Genomic DNA, 23,762 nt, shown 5'->3' with positions numbered 1-23,762 from the left:
GAAAACCCTAAGCTGTTATAGATCTGAGCGGTTAACATGTACTGTAGATCTTCATAGTTTATCTCTGAAGTGTAGAATTTTTAAGTTACTGCCCTGTCATGCATCAGATATTGCAAACTCTAAATCTTATATTGTCTTATGATTTCATTATAAAAATGTGACATGGAATGTTTTGATTTCAGATGGAGGATGACCCATAGTTTTTTTACATACTAAAGTAGGCCTACAAATGAAAAATAATCTAAGATATTTAATTTTTCTTAGAGAATTCTCAGTTCATGTCTATACTATTTAATAAACAATAATATTCTCACAGCAGTGCACGTTTTCCCTGTGAAAAAAAAATTACTAATCAGTTCTGAAAGAGAAAAGATCCCCTTCTAAGAAGAAAGACTGTAACTATCTCAGAAAATATTAGAGCAGCTGTTTGGACAGGAAAGAAAGTTGTATTCTGACAGAGCTGCCAACTGCTGCACTTAGAAGCCAGCTTTGAAGGCACACCCTTGCTGCCTAAGGAAGGCTCTCCAGCTCCTCTATGTATCACTCAGCCCAGTCATCATGGAGTGCCATGATCAGCACTGCTCTTCCTTTAGATGGTCTCATATCTGCTGAGACCCCTTTCAGCTATACCAGGGTCTTGGAGTCCAGATGAGCATCCAAGTTAACAGATCTGAGTGTTCTCAGTTCAGTGACAGTTGCAACTTTCAGCTCTCTCTGGAGCTCTACATTTACTCTCTGTGGTTAACAAAGGTGAAATGAAAATACAAGGCACATAGAAAGGCTGACATGAAGCAGTTGTGTATTAGAATCTCACTGCTGAGGGGAGGTGCTTTGCACCTCCTGAGCTGCATCTCTGCCTCAGAGCCAGGTGTATATCCTGGCACTTTCAGGTCTCTAATTCTATATCTCTGACTTCTCAGAAACTGCCTTCAGAATGCTCCTATATCAAACACCAAAATAATGAGGCTTCGTCACTTGTTCCTTTGATGTTTTTGTTTCAAAGTGTTAAATAGAGACTCTTCTATTTCTTAAAAGTGGTAACAGCTGCTATGCCCACAGAGACCCTGAAAGAGAAGTGCTCAGAGAGCTGATGCATGTTTGGACACCTCTGGGGATTTTTACCTAAAGGAGGATTCGGATTGAAAATCCACAAACTTCACCTGGCTTTGAATATACAAAATGAGAAAAGGAAATACAAAGTCACATATGAAACTATTAAATTAATTCGCTATGTTTGGGTACATACATAGGACTTAATGCAATACATGTTTTTGCTGTATTCACTAAATATTCTGTTTGTGTATACCTTGATTTCTAGTATGGATATATTCTGCTTATGGGCTGCCTTCTCTCATTATCTCTTTTTGCTTCTGCTCTTCCCTTATACTGTGCTCATACACAGTAGCAGATAGTCTAGTTTCAGCACAGTAGTGCTGACAGCCTCCATCCATTCCAAGTTTGTTCCATTTCTGCTGCTTGGCTTGTGGTTATTTCTTTTTTGGTACATAGGTGAAAATTAAATATGGAATGGTGTACTGTGGTTAAAAATCTACTCAAAGTCAGTATACGAGAAGTAGAGTGTTTACAAAGCTTTTCTCAGAAGAAAGCTGTGAAAAAACAATTTGTTTGATTTCTACTTTAAATGACAGGTTGGTTTTATAAAGACTCTTTGAAGCTCTACTTACTGCACAGCCATCATGGAGAGCTTTGATGTAAGGATTGTTGTCATAAGACATTTCTTCATCATTGGATCCTAAGAACCTTAGTGCTTTGTCATAGCTGTCAGAGGGTGCGTCGTGCCAGGCTACAGACTGGTGACAGTTGTAAGTGAAATTTTGTCTGGCAGAGGCACTCAGTAGTTTAAGGAATGTCATTTGGACCATATTAATGGAATTGCCTTCAACATCCAAATAGGAAAGCTGGAAAATATAAGAAGTTAGATGAATATTTATCTGTTTTCTTTGGTACAATGCAAACCAAAATTATTGTTGGCAAAAGAGAACCACATAACTGTCCTTAATTAAAAAATCAACCAACACATAACATTTTATGACGTTTTAAAGGTCAATACAGCTATGATTCAGTAAATAAATTTTCATGATGTAGTAGTATATTTAGGATGAAGAGCTACATATTTTAGCTTCGTTCTACTGGGAAAGACATAATTACTCCTACCTTATAGTGTAAAGCAGCAGAATCTCTTTAGGAATCTGCTTTTAGTTAATCATGAAGTTATGTCAGCCCACAGCCTCACCTTTGCACACTCAGTATATTTCCAGTTACCTAGACTGGGGTGGGGGATCTGTGCTCCAGCTTCTTTCCTAAGGTTCAGTGGTGAGGTCAGAGGCCAGATCCTCACCACCAGCTGGGCAGGTGACCATTGGGATCACTGTGGGACAATACAGACCAGGCTTCTGCTGCCCAGTGGCAAGAGGCCACATAGCTGCTGTAATATTTAGGGCAAAAGGGCTGGGGGTCTTTTCATTATATAAATATTTATAAAATCCCTGGGATTTGCTGATCACTGACAACATGTACCTGATTTATGAATACAGTTATATTGCAGTGACAACTTACAAGTTTGCCTCGCTTAAATTCACTAAACCAAGATCCTGGATTCTCCTTTGGCCACGATGAAATTCTAACCTGTGTGGTCAAGCAGCAGAGACAGAAGTATTTGAAACATATGTTAACAGATATGAAGGTTTTACATGAATTGGGACAAATTTCACACCAGATAATAAAGAATGGTTCTTTCTGCAATCTCAGCCACTTTAAAGGTTAAAAATAGGATGTTTTTCTTGTAGAGAATGCCTTTAAATTAGTGACTTCAAATAGAATCCAAGAGAGAGTTCTATTTGAGGGAGATGGTTGTCATCTGTTAAGATTCAGGTAAACTGCTGGTAAAAATTGTTGCTGTGAAGTGTCTAAATGACTTTTCACTGGTGCTGATGCTGATAGATTTCTGTCATTCAAGCAGGCTTTTAGAAAGCCTTTCTCTGCACCATATGCCCCAGCAGATGTAATCTATAACAGTGAGTAAGGACACTGTTAATGAAGTCTTTTACATCTACTTTGCATAGGAATAAATGAATAGATATAAATGAGCCCACAGGAGAAACACAGTGAGGTTTAGCTTTTAGGTAACAAATACTAGATCATGTACTGTAAGTGGCTGCTCAGCTGTGTTGCATTCTGAAATGTAGTGAAATGTTAGCAAGCAGGTGCATAGATTCCACATCTGAGAGTGCAAATGGTATTTGTTAACTCTATGTACCATTTTACTGCTCCATTCATGTATACGCAAATGTAAATGTAATTAGAAAGACAGATACATGAAAACGTGACAATGTAATTATCCTGTTTAGTTCAACATTGCAACTGCACAGTAGGAACTGTCAACAGCCAACTGAAAACACAGATTGGTACTTACTCCTTCAGATTTCTTATCTGGGTAGATGCAAGTTTCCCCACCTGCTGTGAAATTGCAGTATACTTTGAAGGAATCTCCGGAACAGCCCTGGTTAGGATCAATCCAATATTCCCCTAAGACAAATGGGAAAACATTTGGCTTATACAGTAGAAATAATATTCAGAAGACCAAGCTTTACTGCTACCTAATGGTCCTCCAAAGTTCATAGGAAAGTTATTTTATCTGAATGGTTTTGGCCAGGGAGCAAAATCTGGAGTGATTTGCATCCTTATCTGCATGAAAAGGTGTCTGCACAGGGCTTGGTGGGGTTGTAGCTGGCACAAGCACCTAAAGTTTCCACTGAGAGGGATACATCTCAAGCAAAGACTTTTTTACTCCTGGGTTATGAAGCTGCAACACCAGTGAAGGCTGGGCATGAAAAGAGCTGCAGCCCATCCAAGCTCCATTCAAAGTCAGTGCTTTTTAAAATCTGCTATTCTAATTAAAGTGATGATTTCTGTGATGTGGGGTCTTATCTCCAGATGTTTCACAGACAGGGCAGCAAATGACTTTCTGACAACTACAATTCTAATCCAGTTTCAAACAAATAGAGGAGGTTTCAAAGAGAAATGGCAAATCCTTTCACCAGTTGTGTCTTCTTAATATAGGGCATAGACAAAGAATTTATGGGATTTAACAATTCTGTTGATTTAGGCTGTATATTGAAAAGAGTCTTTCATTTCTATAAGCTTACCCCTGGAGAATTTTGTATTTTAATGAATGCAATGTCTTTTATTTTAACTAAAATAAGATTACTTTTTATATGAAGAAAGCTCTAAAGAAGAAGCAAATACTGGTAAATGAAGAAAGTGGATGTGTTCTGTAAAAAACATTCCTTATTATGGAGGGTGCTGAACTGTAAAATATGTACTTTTCATATAGCACATACACTGCTTAACTACTCCTCAAGGCAACCATCTTTCTTATCTATCTAGAGTGAAAGCAGTAAAATATTATTAAACTGTCAAAATCTATTTTTCCTCCCATTTAAAAGCAGAAAAATATTGCTTTGAACTGGGAGAAATATCCATTGCAATTGAAAAAATTATGAAAGGATGAAAATTTAGTGAAGGCTGGCTTTCATTTAAACCTTTTCAGAGGGGTAAAATTATTTAGAAAAAAAACCAACAAAGAATAATAAAATCAAGATAGTTCTTAGGAACACTGTTTCTCTTCATATGACTTTGCATTTTATTATGCTACTACTTGGTAGCATTGAACAATATCAAAGAAACTTCCATGCCTCTTTGCTGGCTGTTCTAGAAAAAACAGTGCTGATGCAGTAGAGAAAATTATTGCTTCTAGGGGTAAAAGACCAGTAAAGTTTTTGAGTCATAATTGAATAGAAATCTCATATAATACCAATGCTGTTTCATATTATTATTCTAAGCTCTTTCATCACACTCTTGTTTTGATTGTCCTGGAAATGCAAGGCCCACCTTTCAAAACAACAACTGCTTTTATTCATCACTTTAAAAGATTTTAATTTGAAAACCAGATCAAGTTATGTATTTAAAGAACTTTGGCTCTTACCAAGAGAACATCTTTTACATTTTCTAAACTTTTCTGCCTGTAAAAATAGATTCAATGAGACTGTATTTGTTGAGCAACTGTATTAGCCATCTACCAATAAGGCATTATCCTGCCAAAGCACCCTGGCAGACCCTAAGCTCAGCTGTGTGTGGCTGTGCCATGCAATATGAACGCACCATCTGGGAAGTCCGGGTGGCAGAGCTGCAAATCTTTGCAGGTCCGGGCTGGGTTATTCTGAGTGCCCATGGGAAACTTCATGTGCTCAATGTCTTGCTTCAGTGAATTCAGCGAACCAAAGATCTCCTCCATGCCATCGGAATAATCCAGAATATTATCACCAGCATCAGATAACATATAGTCAGGAGATCTTCTTGTCTTCTTGGGTGACTGGATTGGCAGTGGCTGGATAACCTCACCTGGAGGACCCTAATTGGAAAAAAACATTTCTGATTTTATCTTTCTGTTAGTTTTTCAGCAGAGAAAGACCACAGAATGTGGGTTGGAGATGCTTTGAATAAGCTTTCTTCAAGGTGTTTATTTCTTTATTTCACCATTTTTCCTTTAGTTTCATACCTATGTGCATTGATTTACTTGCAAAAAAAAACCAAACAAAAAAAACCATTGTAAAAGGCCAAACCACTGTTGTGCTCTAAACTCTTTTCACTGCATTGCTTTTTGGGGAAGTGTGTATTGCCCTCACACAAGTGACATGCAGAACTGACTCACAGTTGCCTCTATATCCCTGTTGATTCCCTCAAGCACAGACATATTCTATGAAAATGGAAAACTGTGGATGTTTCCTATGATAAAACTATGGAAAATTCCACTTGGGGGGTCCAGGAAACAATATTTAATTTCAAGAAATTGAAACACTTCATTCAGATTTGGACTCTTCATTTTAGGTTGTTATGATATATAAAAGAAATATGGAAACAGAAGAGTATCATCATGGGAAACCAGTAGAATTCTGTTTTCTGTGTTTCAATATAACGTATTGAATACTTACTGCATGAGGGATTTCTTTGTGGGGGGTTTATTGGGTTTTTTTTTGGGTGGTTTTTTTTTTTTAAATTTTTTAATTTTTAAATTTTTTTAAATTTTTTTATTTGTTTTAAGTTTCTATTGGCTTTTTCAATGCAGATATGTATTTCTGTGCCTGGTGGATCTGTGTTTCTTGAAAAATGCATTTTCAAACAATCATTCATATTTTAGTTCCCAAATGCTGTCTTCTACACTTGTCAAAAGAAGTTCATCATGCCAGTGTAATGCAAGATAAGAATTCTTACTTACTGGAGGGCCAGGTGGACCAGGTAAGCCACTATCACCCTTCTGACCTGCAGGACCCTACAAAGCAATGAGAGAAGTGCAGTGTTGACCATGCTACACAGTGTTTAAAAATAACACACACAGAAGCTGAGGAAAAGAACAAAAAGTGTATAGGAGAATTACTCACACTGGATCCTTTGGAACCTTTTGGACCCTGGGGACCCTATGGGCAAGAACATATAATTCTGGTTGGTGTGTATTGCACACAACATGGGGGTGGTTTGAACAGGAGGGCTGGATGAAATTACTTACAGGTAATCCAGGAGGACCAGGGGGTCCAAGTGGACCAGCAGGACCAGAAATTCCCTAAAAAAGAGTAAGACAATAAGCACAGAACAAAAATATTCTACATCGTGGACTGTGCTAAAAAATCATAAGTATGAAACAGGTAGCCCCATTAAGTGTCCAGCCGTGATGAGTTTTGAGTCAGGCCATTTGCTAGAGGCCAAAATAGTTGGCAAGTTTAAAACACTATGTGACAATCTGAGTTGCTTGTAGTTACAAAGTCAGTTACACTGGCTGCTGTGCATTGTCACAGCTGTGTTCCTCTTCAGACTGGCTTGGAAACCTCACATTTTACACAGTGCCTTAAAAACATGGCATAGTAACTAGAAGAGCGGGAGCTACTTTGGGTAATACAATTAGTAAATGTGATGAGATTGCTGCTGCTACTTTTATCTTGTTGCTCACTTGTGTTATGTGTGCATGTTAGGATGTATGTGTTTCGTTCATTTCCTCAAACACTCTATAATCTCATTTTAAGATGTTTCATTTTGCTGTGGTTGTACAATGCCTAAGAAAGTTTTAACCTTTTGCAGGAGACTCTGGGTGGCAAATGTTTATAACAACTTTATGTCTTTCAAGAGAAAGCCTGGAATATATAATAATCCTTGCTTGTGTGGAACTTAAATGGAAACACAAGTATGTTGTACTCACTGCATCACCCTTGGCTCCAGGAGATCCCTGTGGGCCAGGAAGACCCCTATCACCCTTTTCACCCTGTTCTCCTGGAGGTCCAATCAGGCCAATCAAACCAGGATGTCCCTAAACAAGATTTAAGAAAATATAGTTAAAACTCAATATACATTAAAGTAACTGTGTTTTGCAAATACATGAATTAGACCTTGCACATGTTACCACTGTTGCTTGTCAACAATCAACCTGAAAGCGAATTATTCTAAAAGCATATTTATTGTTGTTAGGTGGTCTTTTAAACTAAGATTATTTGCAAGTTGTGACTGCTTATTCAGTGAAAGATCTAAGTGCAAGGTAGTCCTCACTGAAACTTATACAGAAATCATAGTACCCCTGGGTACACATTTCATACCAGTTTTCACATTAGATGGTATCAGCATCTCACAGAGTTCCACATGTGATATGGCTGTATAATCAGCTGATCCAAGCACATAAAAAAACCCTGCAGTTCACAAGGTACAGTCGTATTCATGTCCCTTTCCCTTTTTTTACACAAGCAATCAATATATTGTTGGGACTCCATAGGAAAATGCTATCCCAGGTGTCTCAATCCATTATTTCAAAATAAAATATTATAGCTGTTAAATATTTATATTTTGCTCTTTTAAAATAAAAATCTCCAATTCCTGTTATTTCTACTTTGTTCTTGTAAATCTGGCAGTTCCCTTTCCATCAATCTCTTTGGGATTTTCATTGCAGGGATCACGTGGTCAATAGATTATCACACAGGCAGTAATCTTTTTCTTTCTAGGTATTTCCAGGGTATCAGATATGGCTTAAAACTTCATGATTACTATTAAGACTGTGGGAAGCTGTTTGATAGGCATGGTATGATGCCTTGCTGATACAAACTCTACTGCTTCTTTCTGCTAATTTTATGCAGACTTTTAGATTGGGCTGAAGTTACAAAGACACAACCAATTAGCAAAGCATACCTTCTCTCCTTTGGAGCCTGGATCTCCTTTCAGTCCAGGCAAGCCTGGTGGGCCCTATATAAATCAAGGGAAGTAATGTTAACATAAGTTTTAGCATCCTGCTCAGATCATGTTTTCTTGAAATGTTATTAAAGGCAGTGCAAATCAAAGTAAAAATTCAGTGGTTAATAGTTGTGATTGATGACATGATTAGAGCCCAAGATGAAGTTGAAATATATGTTTAAAAAGTCATAATGATGCTACAGGGGTATTTAAATTACTTTATAATTAGAAATCTATAAAGAGTTGTATGAATAGAAATCTGTGAAGCAGAGGGTCAAATAAATTAATGATTTGAGAAATATTTAGATTTTATAAGAATGGAAATTCTGGTTTTGTGTAATTTGTACAGGATGAGGTAGAAAATGCTGACCATGCAGTGCCTATGCAAAAGACATGAATTTTCAGAGGCTGGTAATCTCACACTGCACATGTATACATGAGGTGTAGAGCTGCTACTCTAAATGTGTGTCCCCTCACTACTGCTCTGGTGGCAGTGGACAGGTTCTGATGTGGATAGCAGTGATAAGAGACCTTTTCCACCTGGCACATAATCAAAAGTGCCATAACATTTCACGTACAAAATATTATTCAGTGATCATGCTTTCCATCTCCAGGATATCACTAGATGCAAAAGCTTAGGCAAATACATAATTCATGAATGAAATGTGAAATTTTTAAGCTTTTGGAATGCAGAATCAGACTTTTCACCTGCAGTGTGTTGTGCTCTACTGCAAATCAGGTTTCATAGTCTCCTGATAGTAATTTCCTGTGGAGGATGGGAGGGGAAGGAGGGAAACCTAACCTCAGCAACTTTTACATACCAACTTTACTTTCTTAAGATCCAAAATTAAGTTGCAGCAATGTATTGAAAAGTTCTTGTTGAGCTGACAGGAAGTCTGTGCATTTGAGAACATATAGTTCATTAATATAGTCAGCTTCAGATTTGAACTGAAGATTTAACCTCTGAAATGTTAGAAGAGAGATCTTTTGGCGATGTATTTGGAGGCTTCTATGACATGTGTGGGAAAAGGATGCTCACCAGAGGTCCAGGAGGGCCATCCTGACCTGGTGCTCCAGGCATACCTTGTTCTCCCTAGAAAAACCAAAAAGCTTGCTTTACCAAAGTATATACAAGAAGAGCAACATTTAAAATATTATTAATTTCTCCCTTACTTAGCAATGTTTTCCTGCAGGTCCCTGTGGACCAACTGGCCCTGTTTTTCCAGGAGCCCCTTCTGCACCAGGTTCACCCTAGAAGGAACAGACCAGGTCAGAGAGAGGGAGCTGGCTGAGTTTGGCACTGGAGGGATGTGCAAGAGGCAAAGTGGTTTTTAAAAGCCAGAGTTCTGCACAGGACAATTTCCTGAGTGAAATGTCTCTGGCTTCATAGAGAGATGTGGTGCCAGCAGAGCAGGCTCACCTTGCCTGTCACAGGTGAGCTGTGTTGGGCCTGCACTGCTGGCTCCACTCCATTACATATTGCTACTAATTCTGGGTCTGAATTTGGATTTTACAGTTTATCTATTATTACTTTGAAGAGTTGCACACTCTATGCATCATAAACAATTTACATTTAATTCATAAATAGTTTATATTTCTATGCTTCAAAAAAAACGTCATTGTATTACCTTTGCACCTTTTTCACCTTGTCTGCCTTCAGCACCCGTTGCTCCAGGAGGTCCCTGTAAAATATGGACACTGAGCTCATAATCTCAGCTTTTTTCAAATATAACCAGTGAAAAGAATTCTGAAAGTGCAATTTCTACCATATTAATAAGTAGCAAATGCTTACAAAATAACATTAAATTTATTTTTTGACATTTTATTCCCAGGATAAAAAATATCAATCTGCCATATCAGCTCTTTCTTCCCTATAAAACTTCCTAGGTTTTTAGAATATCTAAAGGAATATATATGCCTAACACATATGACATGATGAGGTTCAAACCAAAGAATTAGCTTGGGAAAAAATCCCAGGTTATAAAAGGAAAAGGGCAATACTAATTTATATGTACAATAAGAATTAAACTTGCTTTGCATTGACTTCTATCTATTCACTGTAGTTTATCCACCAATTCCAAAAAGGCCTGTCTTCCTACAGTGCACAGAGTGGCAAATACTTCTTTATTCTCTGAGTCAGGGATGGGCTCAGTAAGGGGCCTGATTACATTTGGACAGCCAAAAATTGACATATTATCCACTAACTATGAAAGTGAAAAATAAAAAGACATTTTTCTCCTCCAAAACATCAAGGGCTGATTGCTAGGTTGGGTAATTAATATTCATAGTTCAGTTATGAACAGAAGCAGTGTCTAGAATCTAATGTACTCTTCTGAAAATGGTTCTCTTATATGCTTAGTTTAGAAAAGATGCACTCAAGATAATGGACCAACTGTTCTCCTGCAAGGTTATTTTTTAGCCTGGGAAATGTCTTTATTACAAGGAGCTATTTCTTGCCAGCCAATGAGCAGCTTAAAGGAAAATGAAAGAAAAGTGACCATGATCAAATGCTGTGATTTTGTGAATCTATATAAGACTCATCTGTTCATTAATGCAACAAGCATGTTATTATGTAAAAATTTTAAAAAAAAGTTCTAAAGACCAGTAATTAGAAAATTCATTCACTTCCATTTATTTACTGCTTTTTACTTTTTAACAATATATAGAAAAACAATGCAGGCTCCCTAAAGGTAAAGCACCAGAACACAATTTTAATTTTACAGATAAGAACTGTACTTCCAGTCAAGCATCTGCCTGTTTGCTTTGTGAGCTCAGGTCTTTGGATCAGTGTTTGACCTAAAGCCATTTTTTATACTAGAGCTGAATTTAACCCAAAACTTTTATAGCCTGATATATTTCACTATGCACTGCTACTGGCACATATCTTGAGAAACTCCACGAGTTTTAATTCTGGGAAATTTATATTCATTTTATAACTATTTACATAGAAGTATATTAAGATCATTCATTTGCTTCTGAAATTAGGCTTTCTCCAGGGTGACACTGAACATCTGCAGCACTGTATGAACCTTTTGGCCCACAGAAATAGTTCAGACTTTACATCAAAGATAATGCCAAATGAATTGAATTACCCACAGTGGACTTTAACCATTTGTTGTGGGTATTAACAGGTTTTTTCTTTGGTATTTTTAAGAGCTGTAAGAGGTAAAGGACTTATTTTTATTTCTTCAAAATACAGAGAAGCTTAAAAGCCCTGGGCCAAATGCTGAGTCTTTAAAACAGGAAGAATAATTTAAATCCCTGCTCTTTCAATAATAATTAGTAATGTCAGATTACTAAAAATATACCCCTTTGTGTAGGTTGTAATTTGTTGGGTGGATCACAGTTTGCAGTGATAACAAGAAAAATCAACAGGTACATAAATAAATTCAGAAACATTTTACAAACATGACTTTGTTTTCTTATTTAAAATTTAAATGCCCATTGTCTTTACTGCTTGAAAATTCCTTGTACTGAAGTTCCCACATGGATTATAATCCACCCTATCTAAGAAACTAAAAAAGGGTCGAATGTGGCAATTTGTATTTGAGAACTGTGGTCTTTCATAATCTAGAAATGCAGCTGCAGCATGAATTAATTAGCAGGGCTAAACCCACTGTGATGGCTAAAATACAAATACAATGAGTGATGAGTGCTAACCAGAGGGAGTGTTCACTATCAAACAGTGCCAAGGCTGCCCCAGGCACAGAGCTGCTGAAGGAGATGCTCCTTCGCACAGGCTGTGACTGCTGGCCTGGCACAGCCAGGGCTTCTGCAGAGACAAACTGGTGATTATTATTTATCTTACCTTCCTACACTGCCGTTGTTGGAGTGGCTGGGAAATTGTAACTGACAGAAAGGATCTCAGTAACAGTAATTTTACATTAATGCACGATTCTCCCCCTCGGCACCGCAGCTACCATGCTGATTTTTATGACCATTGCACTCTAATTTTGGACATACTGCCTGATACATTTTATGAACCAAGAAGACAAAAGAAATCATGAAGAAACAAACTTTTTCTCAATTTTTGTTATGTGAACCTATTGAATATTTTTCTCTGCTCTTCCATATTTCATTAAAACAATTTAAAATGCTGTTTATAGCTGTCTGTCCTCTGACTTAAAGCATGATTTCCAACACAGAAAACCATTACTACATTTCATCAGCCTGTTGAGATAGGAACCTGGCATATTGTTAGTTGTTCTGTGCATTTGCAATCAAGAGAAAATCAGCTTAATTTTTAAGTGGTGAGTGCACCCTGCTGAGGCAGCATCATGCTGTAGCCAAAATGGAATGAAATCTCCTTCATAGAAACACTGCTTTTTCCCAAGTTACTCAAACATTGTATTTAAAGGCAACAGACCAAATAAACTTCTTCTCAATACAATGAGACTGGCTTTATTTCAGTATTGACATCTCTTATTTTAGTGGAAGCAGATGGTATGGCCTCCAGTGGAGAACAAAAATATATTAGTCTTGCACTTTACATTCTAATATTTTTTGGTTGGTCTATGGAGCTTTATGTGTATGTGATGTGGACATATGATTGTCACTCCCAGAGAAAGCAGCCCAGCAGCAGATCCTAAAGCTCAAGAGCCTGGCACACTGAAGGAACACAGGCAAGGAGTGCTGTCTGTGCTGATTTGTATTGACTGCATGTTGATGTTAAGGACAAACGCTCTCTGATGGTGTCTTTTCTTCCTGCTGTTTTTAATATTTGTCAGACAGAAATCAATGAATTCAACCTAGAGATGTACTGTATGTTCATAGTACTGTATGGCAAACCAAAAAGAAGTCCCAAAAGTAAGAGCAAGGGATTAAATTTCGGAGAAATAATAGTAACAACGTAACTGTAGAGTGATTCAGTCTGTATCTCTATTTCTAGATAAGCAGGCACAATTACTGCAGTTACTTGCACCTTAATTACATTGATGTATAAAGCCTTCTGAGCATGCATTTTTCTGATCTGGTACATGCACAGATCATTTAAGAAGTCAGAATATGTAAAATAATAATTATGATTTAATGAAAATTTAAAAAAAATCACTTTAAAAGACTTTATCTATTACTATGTCACAAAGGTCACCCTTTGTAGATTATGGTTTTAGCTTATGAGTTTCTTAGATACAATGGAGAAACAATTTATGTGCATGTCTTTCACTAGAATTTGCTTCCCAGGGGGAGCTGGGGAAACTTTGTAACTAAACAGAGATTGCTCCAAACTCTGATGCAGGGTAATAAACATGATTCAGAACATCGGGCAGTAAAACTGAGTTCAGGTCAGTTCTGAAACAGAATGGAAGAGGGGAATGAAAATGCTTAACAAAATAAATAAGGAGACTGCTGTTGAGGATTTCAAGAGACTTTAATTAAAAGTATGAATTCTGAGCTCTGCCAGCTCATTGTTTCAGAGACAGAAAAACAAAAAATGGGGTGGAATATTGCTTTGTAGTGGTATAGCCAGAGCTGCACCTCCCAGACAGCACTATTACTACTGAAATGGTATGTCCTTCTCAAGCCAAATGACAAGACTCTTGTTAGGGTGTTTTCTTGAATTTGATTCTACCATACAAGTGATGAAAACTAATGAAGGCATTCTTTCCTGCTACGTATGAAGCTTTCAGTCTTTAGCTGTTTCTTTCTAGTGTAACATCAGAATAATACAGATTCCCTACAAGTTGGAAACACTCTGGTGCTCAAGTAATGTAGAATCTGATTCTACAAAATATTTTCTTCAAAATTCAGCAATGGGATTACATTGCAATATCTAGCCATACATTCTCCCTAAATTGGAAACGTGTCAAATCACAGTTAACATGGAATTTGTGCTTCAAATTTCGGGTTTTTTGTCTAGGTACAATCAGACAGAATATAGCCCATCTGTGAGGAGTGAGCTATTGCCTTTCTGTATAATAAAGCAGGAAGTTTTAATTTGATGTTGAGCAAATATACTAATTGCTAATATTCAATCGAGCCATATTTCAGTTCTAGTGATAAGGTTGCTGATGCTACCATAATCATTTACAATATTATAAATACTTTGTGTGTTGGTGGAGCAAATAGATTACTGTATAAAATAATTAAAACTGATTAGGCTTGTCAGCTCACTCAAGCCCATTAAACAAAGCAATTTAACATATTTGGCTAAATAATTTTCAGCTTACATTTAATAATGCCACTTCTCCTATTTTTTTAAATGTAAAAACTGCATGTAATTGGCATCTAAAGCAGACCTTAGGGTTGACGCACCTACTACAGTTCTGTGAGTGCAACATCATTTACTGGGTTTGATTAGCTATATTTGTAAAGCCTGTAAACCTTCAAAGGCTTTAGAAATAATGGAATAGCTTCGTAAGTTACAGAAATGTCTGCCTGTTGTTACAAAATGTTAATTTTGTATGCAGAGGAGATTACACAGTTTTGCACAATAGCTGCATTGAAATTATTTTATTTCCAAGACTAAAGACACCAACTCAGACACATTCTCCCTGCTCCCTGATAGCAGTCATGTGCCTAAAGATGATGTCTGCTATTACTGTCATAACAACTCACTCCTGCTAGCAGACTAATTGAGTAGACACTGAATTCTTGAGTGAAAAGAAAAAGCACATTTATGCAATTCCCTATTTTTGTTCTAATATTCCACGTTAGCCATGTTAAAGAGCTTTCTCTGCTATTTCTATTTTTTCATTTCCCTCATTACATTACTTAAAAGAAATTACAAACGTCATGTATGAGTGTCACAGCACGGAACAAGAAGCTGAAATTCTCTAGGACATGGTGTCTCAGAAAGAGAAGTGTACAAGGGAACATGAGAAATTCCTTACTCTTTTCCCAGGAGGACCAGGTGGGCCAGCTTCACCTGAAGGACCTGGTGGACCCTGCAACAGAAAATTATAAACTCAGCAGTAATAAAGGATCAATTTCTCATCTTCATTAAATACCACAGACATCTGCCATGTGTTAGCCCCTTCCAATGGACAGAATCTAGAGAAATAGAAGAATTAGAAGAACTTTGATGCTTAATATGGCTCAGATACTGCTTAACATCTTGGCTTAATTTCATCACTTCAGCTAATGAAGATTATTTGGCTGCAGCATTTCTTTCTTAGGCTCAGAGCTGCTCTAATTTTAGTGCTCCTCAGCAGCTCCAGCACAAATCTTTTAACACATCACTACTTCTAAAAGAAATTGAGCTCTTGCTCAATTGTGTTACTGTAATATGGGCAGTTCTACATCTGCAAGGAAATAAATAGTTATTTTTCAATATAATAGAAAAAGCATCCACTTCGAAAATATTTTTAAGAGTGTGGCTGCATAGAAGGCACTGATTTGGGAAAAGATACTTTCTTATCATCAGAGAGAACATGAAGGTGACATAAAATGAGAAAAAAATCTTACAGGTTGACCAGGATCACCATCTTCACCCTTCTCTCCACCAACACCATCCTGACCCTACAGAATTCAAGGAAAATAAACAAAAATAAAAATTCAGCTAATTTAAGTCACTAACACTCATATATATATATATATATATATATATATATATATAAAAGAGCACTATTTTTCTACAGAGCGTTTTCCCAAGAACATTAGTTTTCAAAAGTTTTTAAAGATTTTTAAACATTTTTAAGCCTTAAGAACTATGTGAACAAAGAAGCAACAAATCTTATGGGCAAGAGCTTATCCCCAGCCAAGAAAGAGAAAGGGTCAACTAGAATTAAGTGCAAACTAAGACTAGGACCTAAAACTGGTTTACTTACAGCTGGGCCAGGTTCCCCAGGGGGACCAGGATCTCCAGGAAAACCAACTGGGCCCTAGATATGTCAGGAAAAAAAGCAAGGAATGTGTCATCCATTGACAAGCAGGTAGCACTCATCACAAATCTTTTATGAAGCATATAATGAATGGAGTGCAGTTGTAGAAAATGCTGTGGTTCTGTAAGCAGCACATTTTCAGCAATGCTTCACAGTGGTTTGGGTTAGAATGATGAAGATCACTTACTGGGTTACCCTTAGGCCCATCATCACCTGGAGGTCCTTTAGCACCTGGTGGTCCGGCTGCTCCAGGTGGACCAGCTTCACCTTTTTCTCCCCTTTCACCTTTTGGACCCTGTAGAAAACACATGAACACAAAAATGCCATCTGGAAATTGAATGGCCCAAAAAAAGAGGATCACAATGGCAAACTCATTCTTCAGACAAGGGCCATGTCACTCCCCAATAAATACTGGCATGCGAGTGGGAAATTAGTACCTCTCAGGTCAAGTGCCAAATTCTGCACCCAGTTTGCATCAGTGAACTGTTTTCAGAAAGGAAAACATGCAAGCCAAAGTTACTACTTAAGGAAAGAAAAAGGTATTCTTTTAGGAAGTCTCCATCTTCATCCTCCGTTGGTACAAGATGTGGCTATGATTACATGGAAACAAATTGCATTTTAAAGGTATAAGTTCTTCACTGAAAATTCAAAGAAAACATACACAAGTACACAAGTGATCTGAGGAAATCCTTTCCAAAGCAAGCACTGCCAGATACCTAAACTCACCATAATAATGATAAGACAACAACAAAATACTCACAGATGTTCCAGATTCTCCAGGAGGTCCAGGATTACCAGCTTCTCCAGGCTCACCCTATAGATGCGTAAGAAAAATTTATGAGTCATTAGGGAGAATATTTCTATGAATTTACTTCTGTTATTACATATTCTTCCCAAGTTTATTTATGTAAACAGCTTATAAGAACTGGTTTTTATTTGGTCTACCTAGAGGGAGTTGAGTTATGTATATGGTTTTGCAGAACTGGAGTCTGAAATTTGAGAGATAATACAGCAAACTAATATTTTGTTGAGCCATGGAGACTAAACTTCCCTTTGGGCTTTGGAAGATCTTCCCCTTTATTATCCCATATACTGCAAATTTCCTGTTTGTGATTATTGCTATAGCTACTGTTAGGATAAGAAAAAATTATATAAAGAAAAACCTAAGGATGAAATAACAGCATCAGTTAGAAAAACGTCCTCCACAGGCTACAGAGGTGTGTGCTATGTATTTACCAGTGATGGAATTTATTTAGTAAAGCAAATGGCTTTCAGGATGATACTGTATGGAAATAAAATCTGTGCACATCAAAGATTGTACACGATTAAGTGAATATTTAAGATAATTCAGTCTCCTTCTGAGCTAATACACAGTATTATCTCAAGGATTGTCTTTTCAATTCTTAATTTTAAAGTTTAGTTATGACCAATTATTTTCTAGCTCAGTGGTCTGATACATAAAATTTTATAGAAAACTCTTCTGTTAGTAGGATATTTAGTTATTAATATCACAGAGACACAAATCATGGAAGGATAGCAGAATATGCTTTGTGATTGTCATGGAGTGCTTAGATAAGAACTATGTACTCTTATCCCATAGAATTTTTCAATCCAGCTGCTAATGGGGGGATCTTTTTCCCCTCAAATATATTCTTTTTCCAAACCAAATGAATGTTGCCAAAAATTATATTTATGAACAAGAGTAGTTCAGTGCTGAAAACCCAATCATTTACTGAATTCACAGAACTGGAATAAATTTGTGTAGCCTTCCTAACCTGTGTGATCTGCATGCCCCTCTTCATTTCCACATGGTCAGTATAAAACTATAAATCATAAAATACAATTTAAAAACAAATCTTATGGTGTAGATACTGAACTTTTTTTCGGAGAAGCTCAGAGCAGCATGATAACCTCACTGGGACCAGAATTCAGCCCAATGCAAATATTTCATTAGATTAAAGGAAAAAGGTTTCAGTACCTCTCAACTGAATTCCAGACTAGGATAATTAACAGATAACCAACACTTTAGGAGCAATATTAAAATGCCCTTTAAAAAGGGCACTATTAAAGGGTGAATGTGCCTTTAGAAACTCTGGTATGTTTTATTAGATACACTTAAATTTGTAGTAATCTCAAAAATTAATGATCCCTTATAGTACTTAATATTCATTTACTTCTATTTTGCAGCATTCATTTTAAAACAAAACAAAACAAAAACCATAGGGGATGCTTCAGGTCAATAAGTGTTAAGTATGTTTTTCAGGAAAATTCATAATCTTCATTTCCTTATTCTCTGCACAGCATTTACTGAGTCTGCAGCACCATTGGCATTGTGGTTTTGTCCATACCTACTATCAATCAAAGGAGATTTTTCAACAACAGAGAATGAAGTCTGGAATCAGCAAAAATATGTTATCAGTTATATTAAGTTAGTAGCCATCCTATACCTACAGAGTGCACTATACAGACCCTTTCCAAAGGTGAGCCCATTGCAGGACAAACTAAAGGAGTGACATAAGAGCACTAATTGTGCCCAGTCTTTCCTGACAAGCACTTGTGCAGTGTAATCCCCTTGTCAGCTTCTCAGAGAGTGAGCTCTTTTTCTGCCTTTCTGCTAAATAATATTGTAATTTATGATGATCCACATTTGATTTATAATACAATTCTTACCCTTCCTGTTGACAAACACATCTTCATTCTGTGATATTGTGCAACACTGGGCTTCTTCTGACCTACACTTGGGAGCACCAGGGGAGCACTGGGGGTGCCTGCTCCAGCACACATGGTGACATTGGCTGGAGCAGCAGCCCAGATCAGCTCTGTGGACAGCAGCTCCCCAGCAAGCAGCAGTGTGGAAAACTGAAAAATTGGAAGGGCTAGAAAATGTCAAGATATTCCCCTTAAAGGGCATCTGTGAAAGATGAGACCAGTTAAAGTTTCATCTCATATTAATATTTCTGTATCATTGCTCTACTAAAAAATGTGTCTCTTCTGTGTGTGCAGTCCTTGTTTTATCTGGCAGTGATTTTATAGTCCAAGTATTAGGTACTACGAAATGCTGTATTTAGTTTAGATAACTGTTAAGGGAGTTAAACAGTGTTTTGATAGAGAAGATTGTAGCTGATAAATATTTACAGAGTGCATATTTATAGCTACTAAAAATTGTGTAATCTATAGCTATTGTTGGCCCTTGTCTTACTTTTCATTTTTAGTAACAATGGCATTGATTCAGAATCTGATGTACCTTCTCCATGGGAAATATTTCATGTTCTGCTGGGAAACAGATTTTATGATCTAATAATAGATTTATTCCACCTCTGGAGATTTTTCTCTCTTTTGTTAGCAGCTCAGATCTTTTAAAAGTTAGTATGGTCTTTCTTAGGCAAAGCCTTCCTCTGACAGAATTTCAACAAGAAAAGACAGACATCTTAAACTACATAGCGTCATGTAATTTTGCAGACATGCTTAATTCTGAAAATCTCTGTGGATTAAGCAAGCAGAAAAGTTTCTACCAAGCTAGGCAAAGTAGTTTAAAAGTTAAAATTTAAAACACATTTTTTAAAAGTTTTCAAGTTTAATAAATGTTGTTTTCCTCATGACCAGTTCTATAGAACTGTCCATACAAAGCACAGAGATAGTGGATGGAAGGCTGCCACCTTTTGGTTAAATTCTGGGACACGGTGTTTCATTTCATAGTAATGAGAGGCAACTTTGCTACTGACTGGGTTGTGAAAAGTTACAGTTTTGCTCCTTTTTGCCATTCTCACAAAACAAAAAAAAAAAAGGAGAGAAATTGTAACTCTAGAAGAGAATCTTTTTTGCATAGGTCTGCATATGTGTTAGATATAAGGGCTCTGTGGAGAGCTAAATTTAATTGACAGAAATTCTAAAGGCTGTGTTTTCTGGAAGGGCTCATGTTTACAAGCATGTTGGAGAGGTGGAGAAGGATGAGAAGCAATCACAGTCAGTAGGCCATGTAAAGTTACTAAAGTAATTTGTAAGGATGGATATTCAGGTAGCCTAAGCTGCCACAGACACATCTTGATTAGGTACCTTAGCAGTGTCTGCACATATAGGTGTGGAAAAATGATATGCACACATAAAATTGTCTGTGAAAACTTATCAAACATGTTTCTAAACTTAGAGCCAGGGTACTCAATTGATTTTGTCCTCTCACTTCTATCTGCAGTATAAATCAATGATTAAGCATGAGAACTATTGATTTCACTTGTTTACTGTGTTGGACTCCTTATTAGTGTACTACCTTGAAAAGTGTTTTAGAACAATATAATAGGAAGGAATGTAAACCCAGATGAGTATAGTGGTTTTCTAACACCAGACTTTTTCAAGCAGTAAACCAGGTCTGGGCTCTGAGAGGCTACAGAACGAATGCTTAGGCTCTGCAGACATTGGGTTTGCATTGCTCTCTAACTCTGATAGTTTCTAACGTGCTGTGGAAGGGACAAAGGGTAGAAGAACAGCACAGTACTCAGTGCAGTTATCACAAATTCATCTAAATTAGAACAGCAAATTTATTTCATTAGGTTTTGTGGAAGTGTGGGGTTGACATTACTTGATCTGTTTCCCCTCTGTTGTAAATTCTTACGTACATTCTAAGGCACAGGTTGGAGAAGTCATGAGCAACTTCCTGGCTATTTAGAATACCTGCAAGTTAGACCTTTGACATCAAATTGGAGATAAGCATGTGTTGGTACATTATGGTTTTCCATTTTTCTTAATTAAAAGCAGAAGAAAGTGACTGCTCTTGGTGTGGCAGCTGGATTTAAGTGGTTCTATTGAGTGAAAGACTGCCAGGCCCTCAGTAGAGGTTACGGCATTAATAATGCAGGGCTACAGGAACATTTGAGTGCTGATGCCTTTGAACATTCAGGCCCTTGTGTGTAGAGCAGGGGAAACAACAAGCTAGTTAAAAATGCATGCCACAAAGTGTGACAAAAATTGTTTATCTCTGCCAGAAGATAAGGGGGCTTTGAAACCCCTGTATTAATGAAAAAATACCTTCTGGTCAAACCATTCAAATATGAAAGTGAGAAAACCTATTTCTCTCCTCAACAGTGACAGGGATGATGCCAAAATGTTTTTGCACGTTCTACACTCGCTGTATTTAATTATCTGTAGTATGGTATGTCTTTCCTGAAAGGGGTGCAGAGGCCAAAGCATGCTGACATAATAAGAAAAACATTGGGGAAAAAATGTGTGGGAAGAAGAGGAAAATAAAAATGCATGTTTTGTTTAAAAGCATGAACTATCCTCCCACTGCAGCAACTCACCCTGACAAAACAACTCCTGATGATATCTAAGCCTGAAATCTCATTAAACGGAACTGAAATTAAGAAGGAAGATATCCTAACAAGGAAAAAACCCTGGCATGTACTAAAACTTGAGGAGGAGGGAGGAAAGCAATTAGAATAAATAAAAACTTCCAAGATAATACACTTGGAAGCTTCTCTTTGTGGATGCAGAGAGTATGGGAAATAAGCTAGAGGAAGTACAAAATGACATAAAAAATGACAACCAAGTGATACACAGTCTGAATTTCATGTTCTTGAATTAAATTTCATAGCCTAATCATCACAAATAGTGATTCTAAATCACACAGATGAGTTGCAGGGAGAAACAAAGGAGTAATGAGTTCAATATAAGCCAGTGCTTTTACAAAATGACTGAAATATAATTTGATCATGAAACACTGAAAATTAAAGAGGTGACTGAAACCAATGGGAAAATTCCTATCAAGTTCAGTGGGCCACAATATTATACAAGGTGGGTTTTTTTAAAGCACTGAAGATAATTAGGTGCTACCCTGGATGTTCTCATAATTAACATTTTTCTCAGTACCCTAGTGGTCACAGGAAATTTTTTTCTTCCCACAGTCCCCATTATTTTCTGTATTCCACTGACATACAGATTCTCTTTTCCCAGTAATTTTTTATTTCTCTCAAGTCTTAGATTGTGTCACATTTTTGGTACTCTTCCCAGAGAGAAAAAAACAAATCCTGCAGCATTTCATGAGGCCAAGACCTTTTTTAAAGTAGGCTGGATGAACAATGTCATGAACTTGGGACATGAAAAGGAAAATCCTTGTTAATAATGCAGTCAAGCAGGAGGGCATCGTGGTTTGTGTGTCTTGTGCAATTTTGGGGAAAAAAAGATTGAAAACACCAGAATGATGCTGCTCCCAAAAGGTGAGCTGATGCTCAGAGCCACATGCTAAGAAAGAAGGACTGCAGTGGAGCATTGTCAACTTGACACAATGACATCTGTTTGGGCTCAGTACTTCTGGTCTCAAAAGACAAAAAGGGAGACAAAGTAGGCTATTTTTCCATCAAACCAAATATTATCTTGTAGTATTCTAGTACACTCTTCGCCACATCCGAGAGCACTGGCAAGTGATTTGGTTGATGGGCATGTAGAAAGAAATCATGAAACACCTGAAGATTCTTTTAAAAGACTATTTTAGTTAGAAAAAGGGAAATCTTGGTTCATGTTCTGAAAAGTTAACAATGTAGAAAGCTTTCTGGAAAACTACCAATACTGACATTCCTAGGGATGTTTTTTCTATGATTCATTGACATTGGTGTTTGAATATATGTGATACTCTGTGTCAAATAATTAAATACTCAAGACCAATCTACATAGTTTCTCAATAAACTATTTATACAGTGGCCTGGAACATATTTCTATTTTTTTTCCTCCATCTTATGCTCCACTGAGAATCTTCTTTCCCATTCTGAAGTTCAGGAAAAAATTAATGTTAAATCTGTAACATTACGGCAAAAGGCTTTTAGGCTTACATAGGTGATGGGGTCGAGGTCATGTAGCTTGATAAAATAAACATAAACAGGCATCTCTTTTGAAATTTTGCTGGCTCAGCACTAAATAGTAGTTTACTCTGTTGCTTCAAATAAATTACAGAAAAAAGCCCTTACATCCATGCATACGTCATCTTTCCTTTAAGAAAAAGGAAGATACATCTGGCATGTTCCTTGGATAAAACACAAAAATAAAAAACCCCAAACAAGCTTACTCCATATCCTTGCAGAAAATTTTCTGAATAGAGAACTGAAAATAGCGATGAAAATAATTGTAATGAATGAATATCATATAGCATTCCTACTCCAATGGGTTCTCTTTCTAGGGGGTTTTCATCCACACTCACCTTTTCACCAACACCTCCAACAGAGCCAATTGAGCCTGGGGGGCCTTGGGGACCCTACAGTGATAAAAGATATTTGTTATCCCAAATATAGTTATCCAAAATAAAGTGCTTATTAGTCAATTAGCAAGACAAAAAAATAGATTGATTCTTACATCAGCTCCATTGGGACCCTGGGGACCTCTTGGACCTGGCGGGCCAGGTGGACCCTGTATCAAAGAGACAATGTGATATCACAGAATCATAGAACAGATATAATATAGTTACAATCATAAAGAATAAGTCCAGTAGGGATTTCTGACCAATGGAAAGTCATGTGCTCAATCTGTAGAGGGCTTTTAATCTTTGCTGTGCAACAGGAACAGCAGGGCCAGATTGCTGCCCACTGGATGAGTTCACAAGGTGACAGGAGATCAGGCTGTGTTACACAGGACCTGAGCTGAAAATGAGCTGATGCTTCGGGCCCCCCGAGGATTGGTTCT

At 37.1% G+C, this 23,762-nt stretch overlaps 1 protein-coding gene across 1 annotated transcript in view; it reads right to left on the bottom strand.

The window, feature by feature from the left end:
- The window catches only part of COL11A1 (collagen type XI alpha 1 chain), a 134,185-nt gene that overhangs the window by 1,767 nt on the left and 108,656 nt on the right, over positions 1–23,762 (bottom strand). Inside the window, 19 exon segments of the mRNA XM_017729586.1 lie at positions 1,686–1,919; positions 2,578–2,646; positions 3,434–3,546; positions 5,182–5,431; positions 6,296–6,349; positions 6,459–6,494; positions 6,584–6,637; positions 7,268–7,375; positions 8,242–8,295; positions 9,323–9,376; positions 9,466–9,534; positions 9,912–9,965; positions 15,114–15,167; positions 15,688–15,741; positions 16,050–16,103; positions 16,291–16,398; positions 16,864–16,917; positions 23,284–23,337; positions 23,436–23,489. Of these exon segments, the coding sequence (XP_017585075.1) occupies positions 1,686–1,919; positions 2,578–2,646; positions 3,434–3,546; positions 5,182–5,431; positions 6,296–6,349; positions 6,459–6,494; positions 6,584–6,637; positions 7,268–7,375; positions 8,242–8,295; positions 9,323–9,376; positions 9,466–9,534; positions 9,912–9,965; positions 15,114–15,167; positions 15,688–15,741; positions 16,050–16,103; positions 16,291–16,398; positions 16,864–16,917; positions 23,284–23,337; positions 23,436–23,489 (1,581 nt within the window).

This window comes from Corvus brachyrhynchos, unplaced genomic scaffold, assembly GCF_000691975.1.
Source record: "Corvus brachyrhynchos isolate BGI_N302 unplaced genomic scaffold, ASM69197v1 scaffold101, whole genome shotgun sequence".
Lineage (NCBI taxonomy): Eukaryota > Metazoa > Chordata > Aves > Passeriformes > Corvidae > Corvus > Corvus brachyrhynchos.
This window is presented reverse-complemented; position numbering and strand designations above follow the sequence as displayed.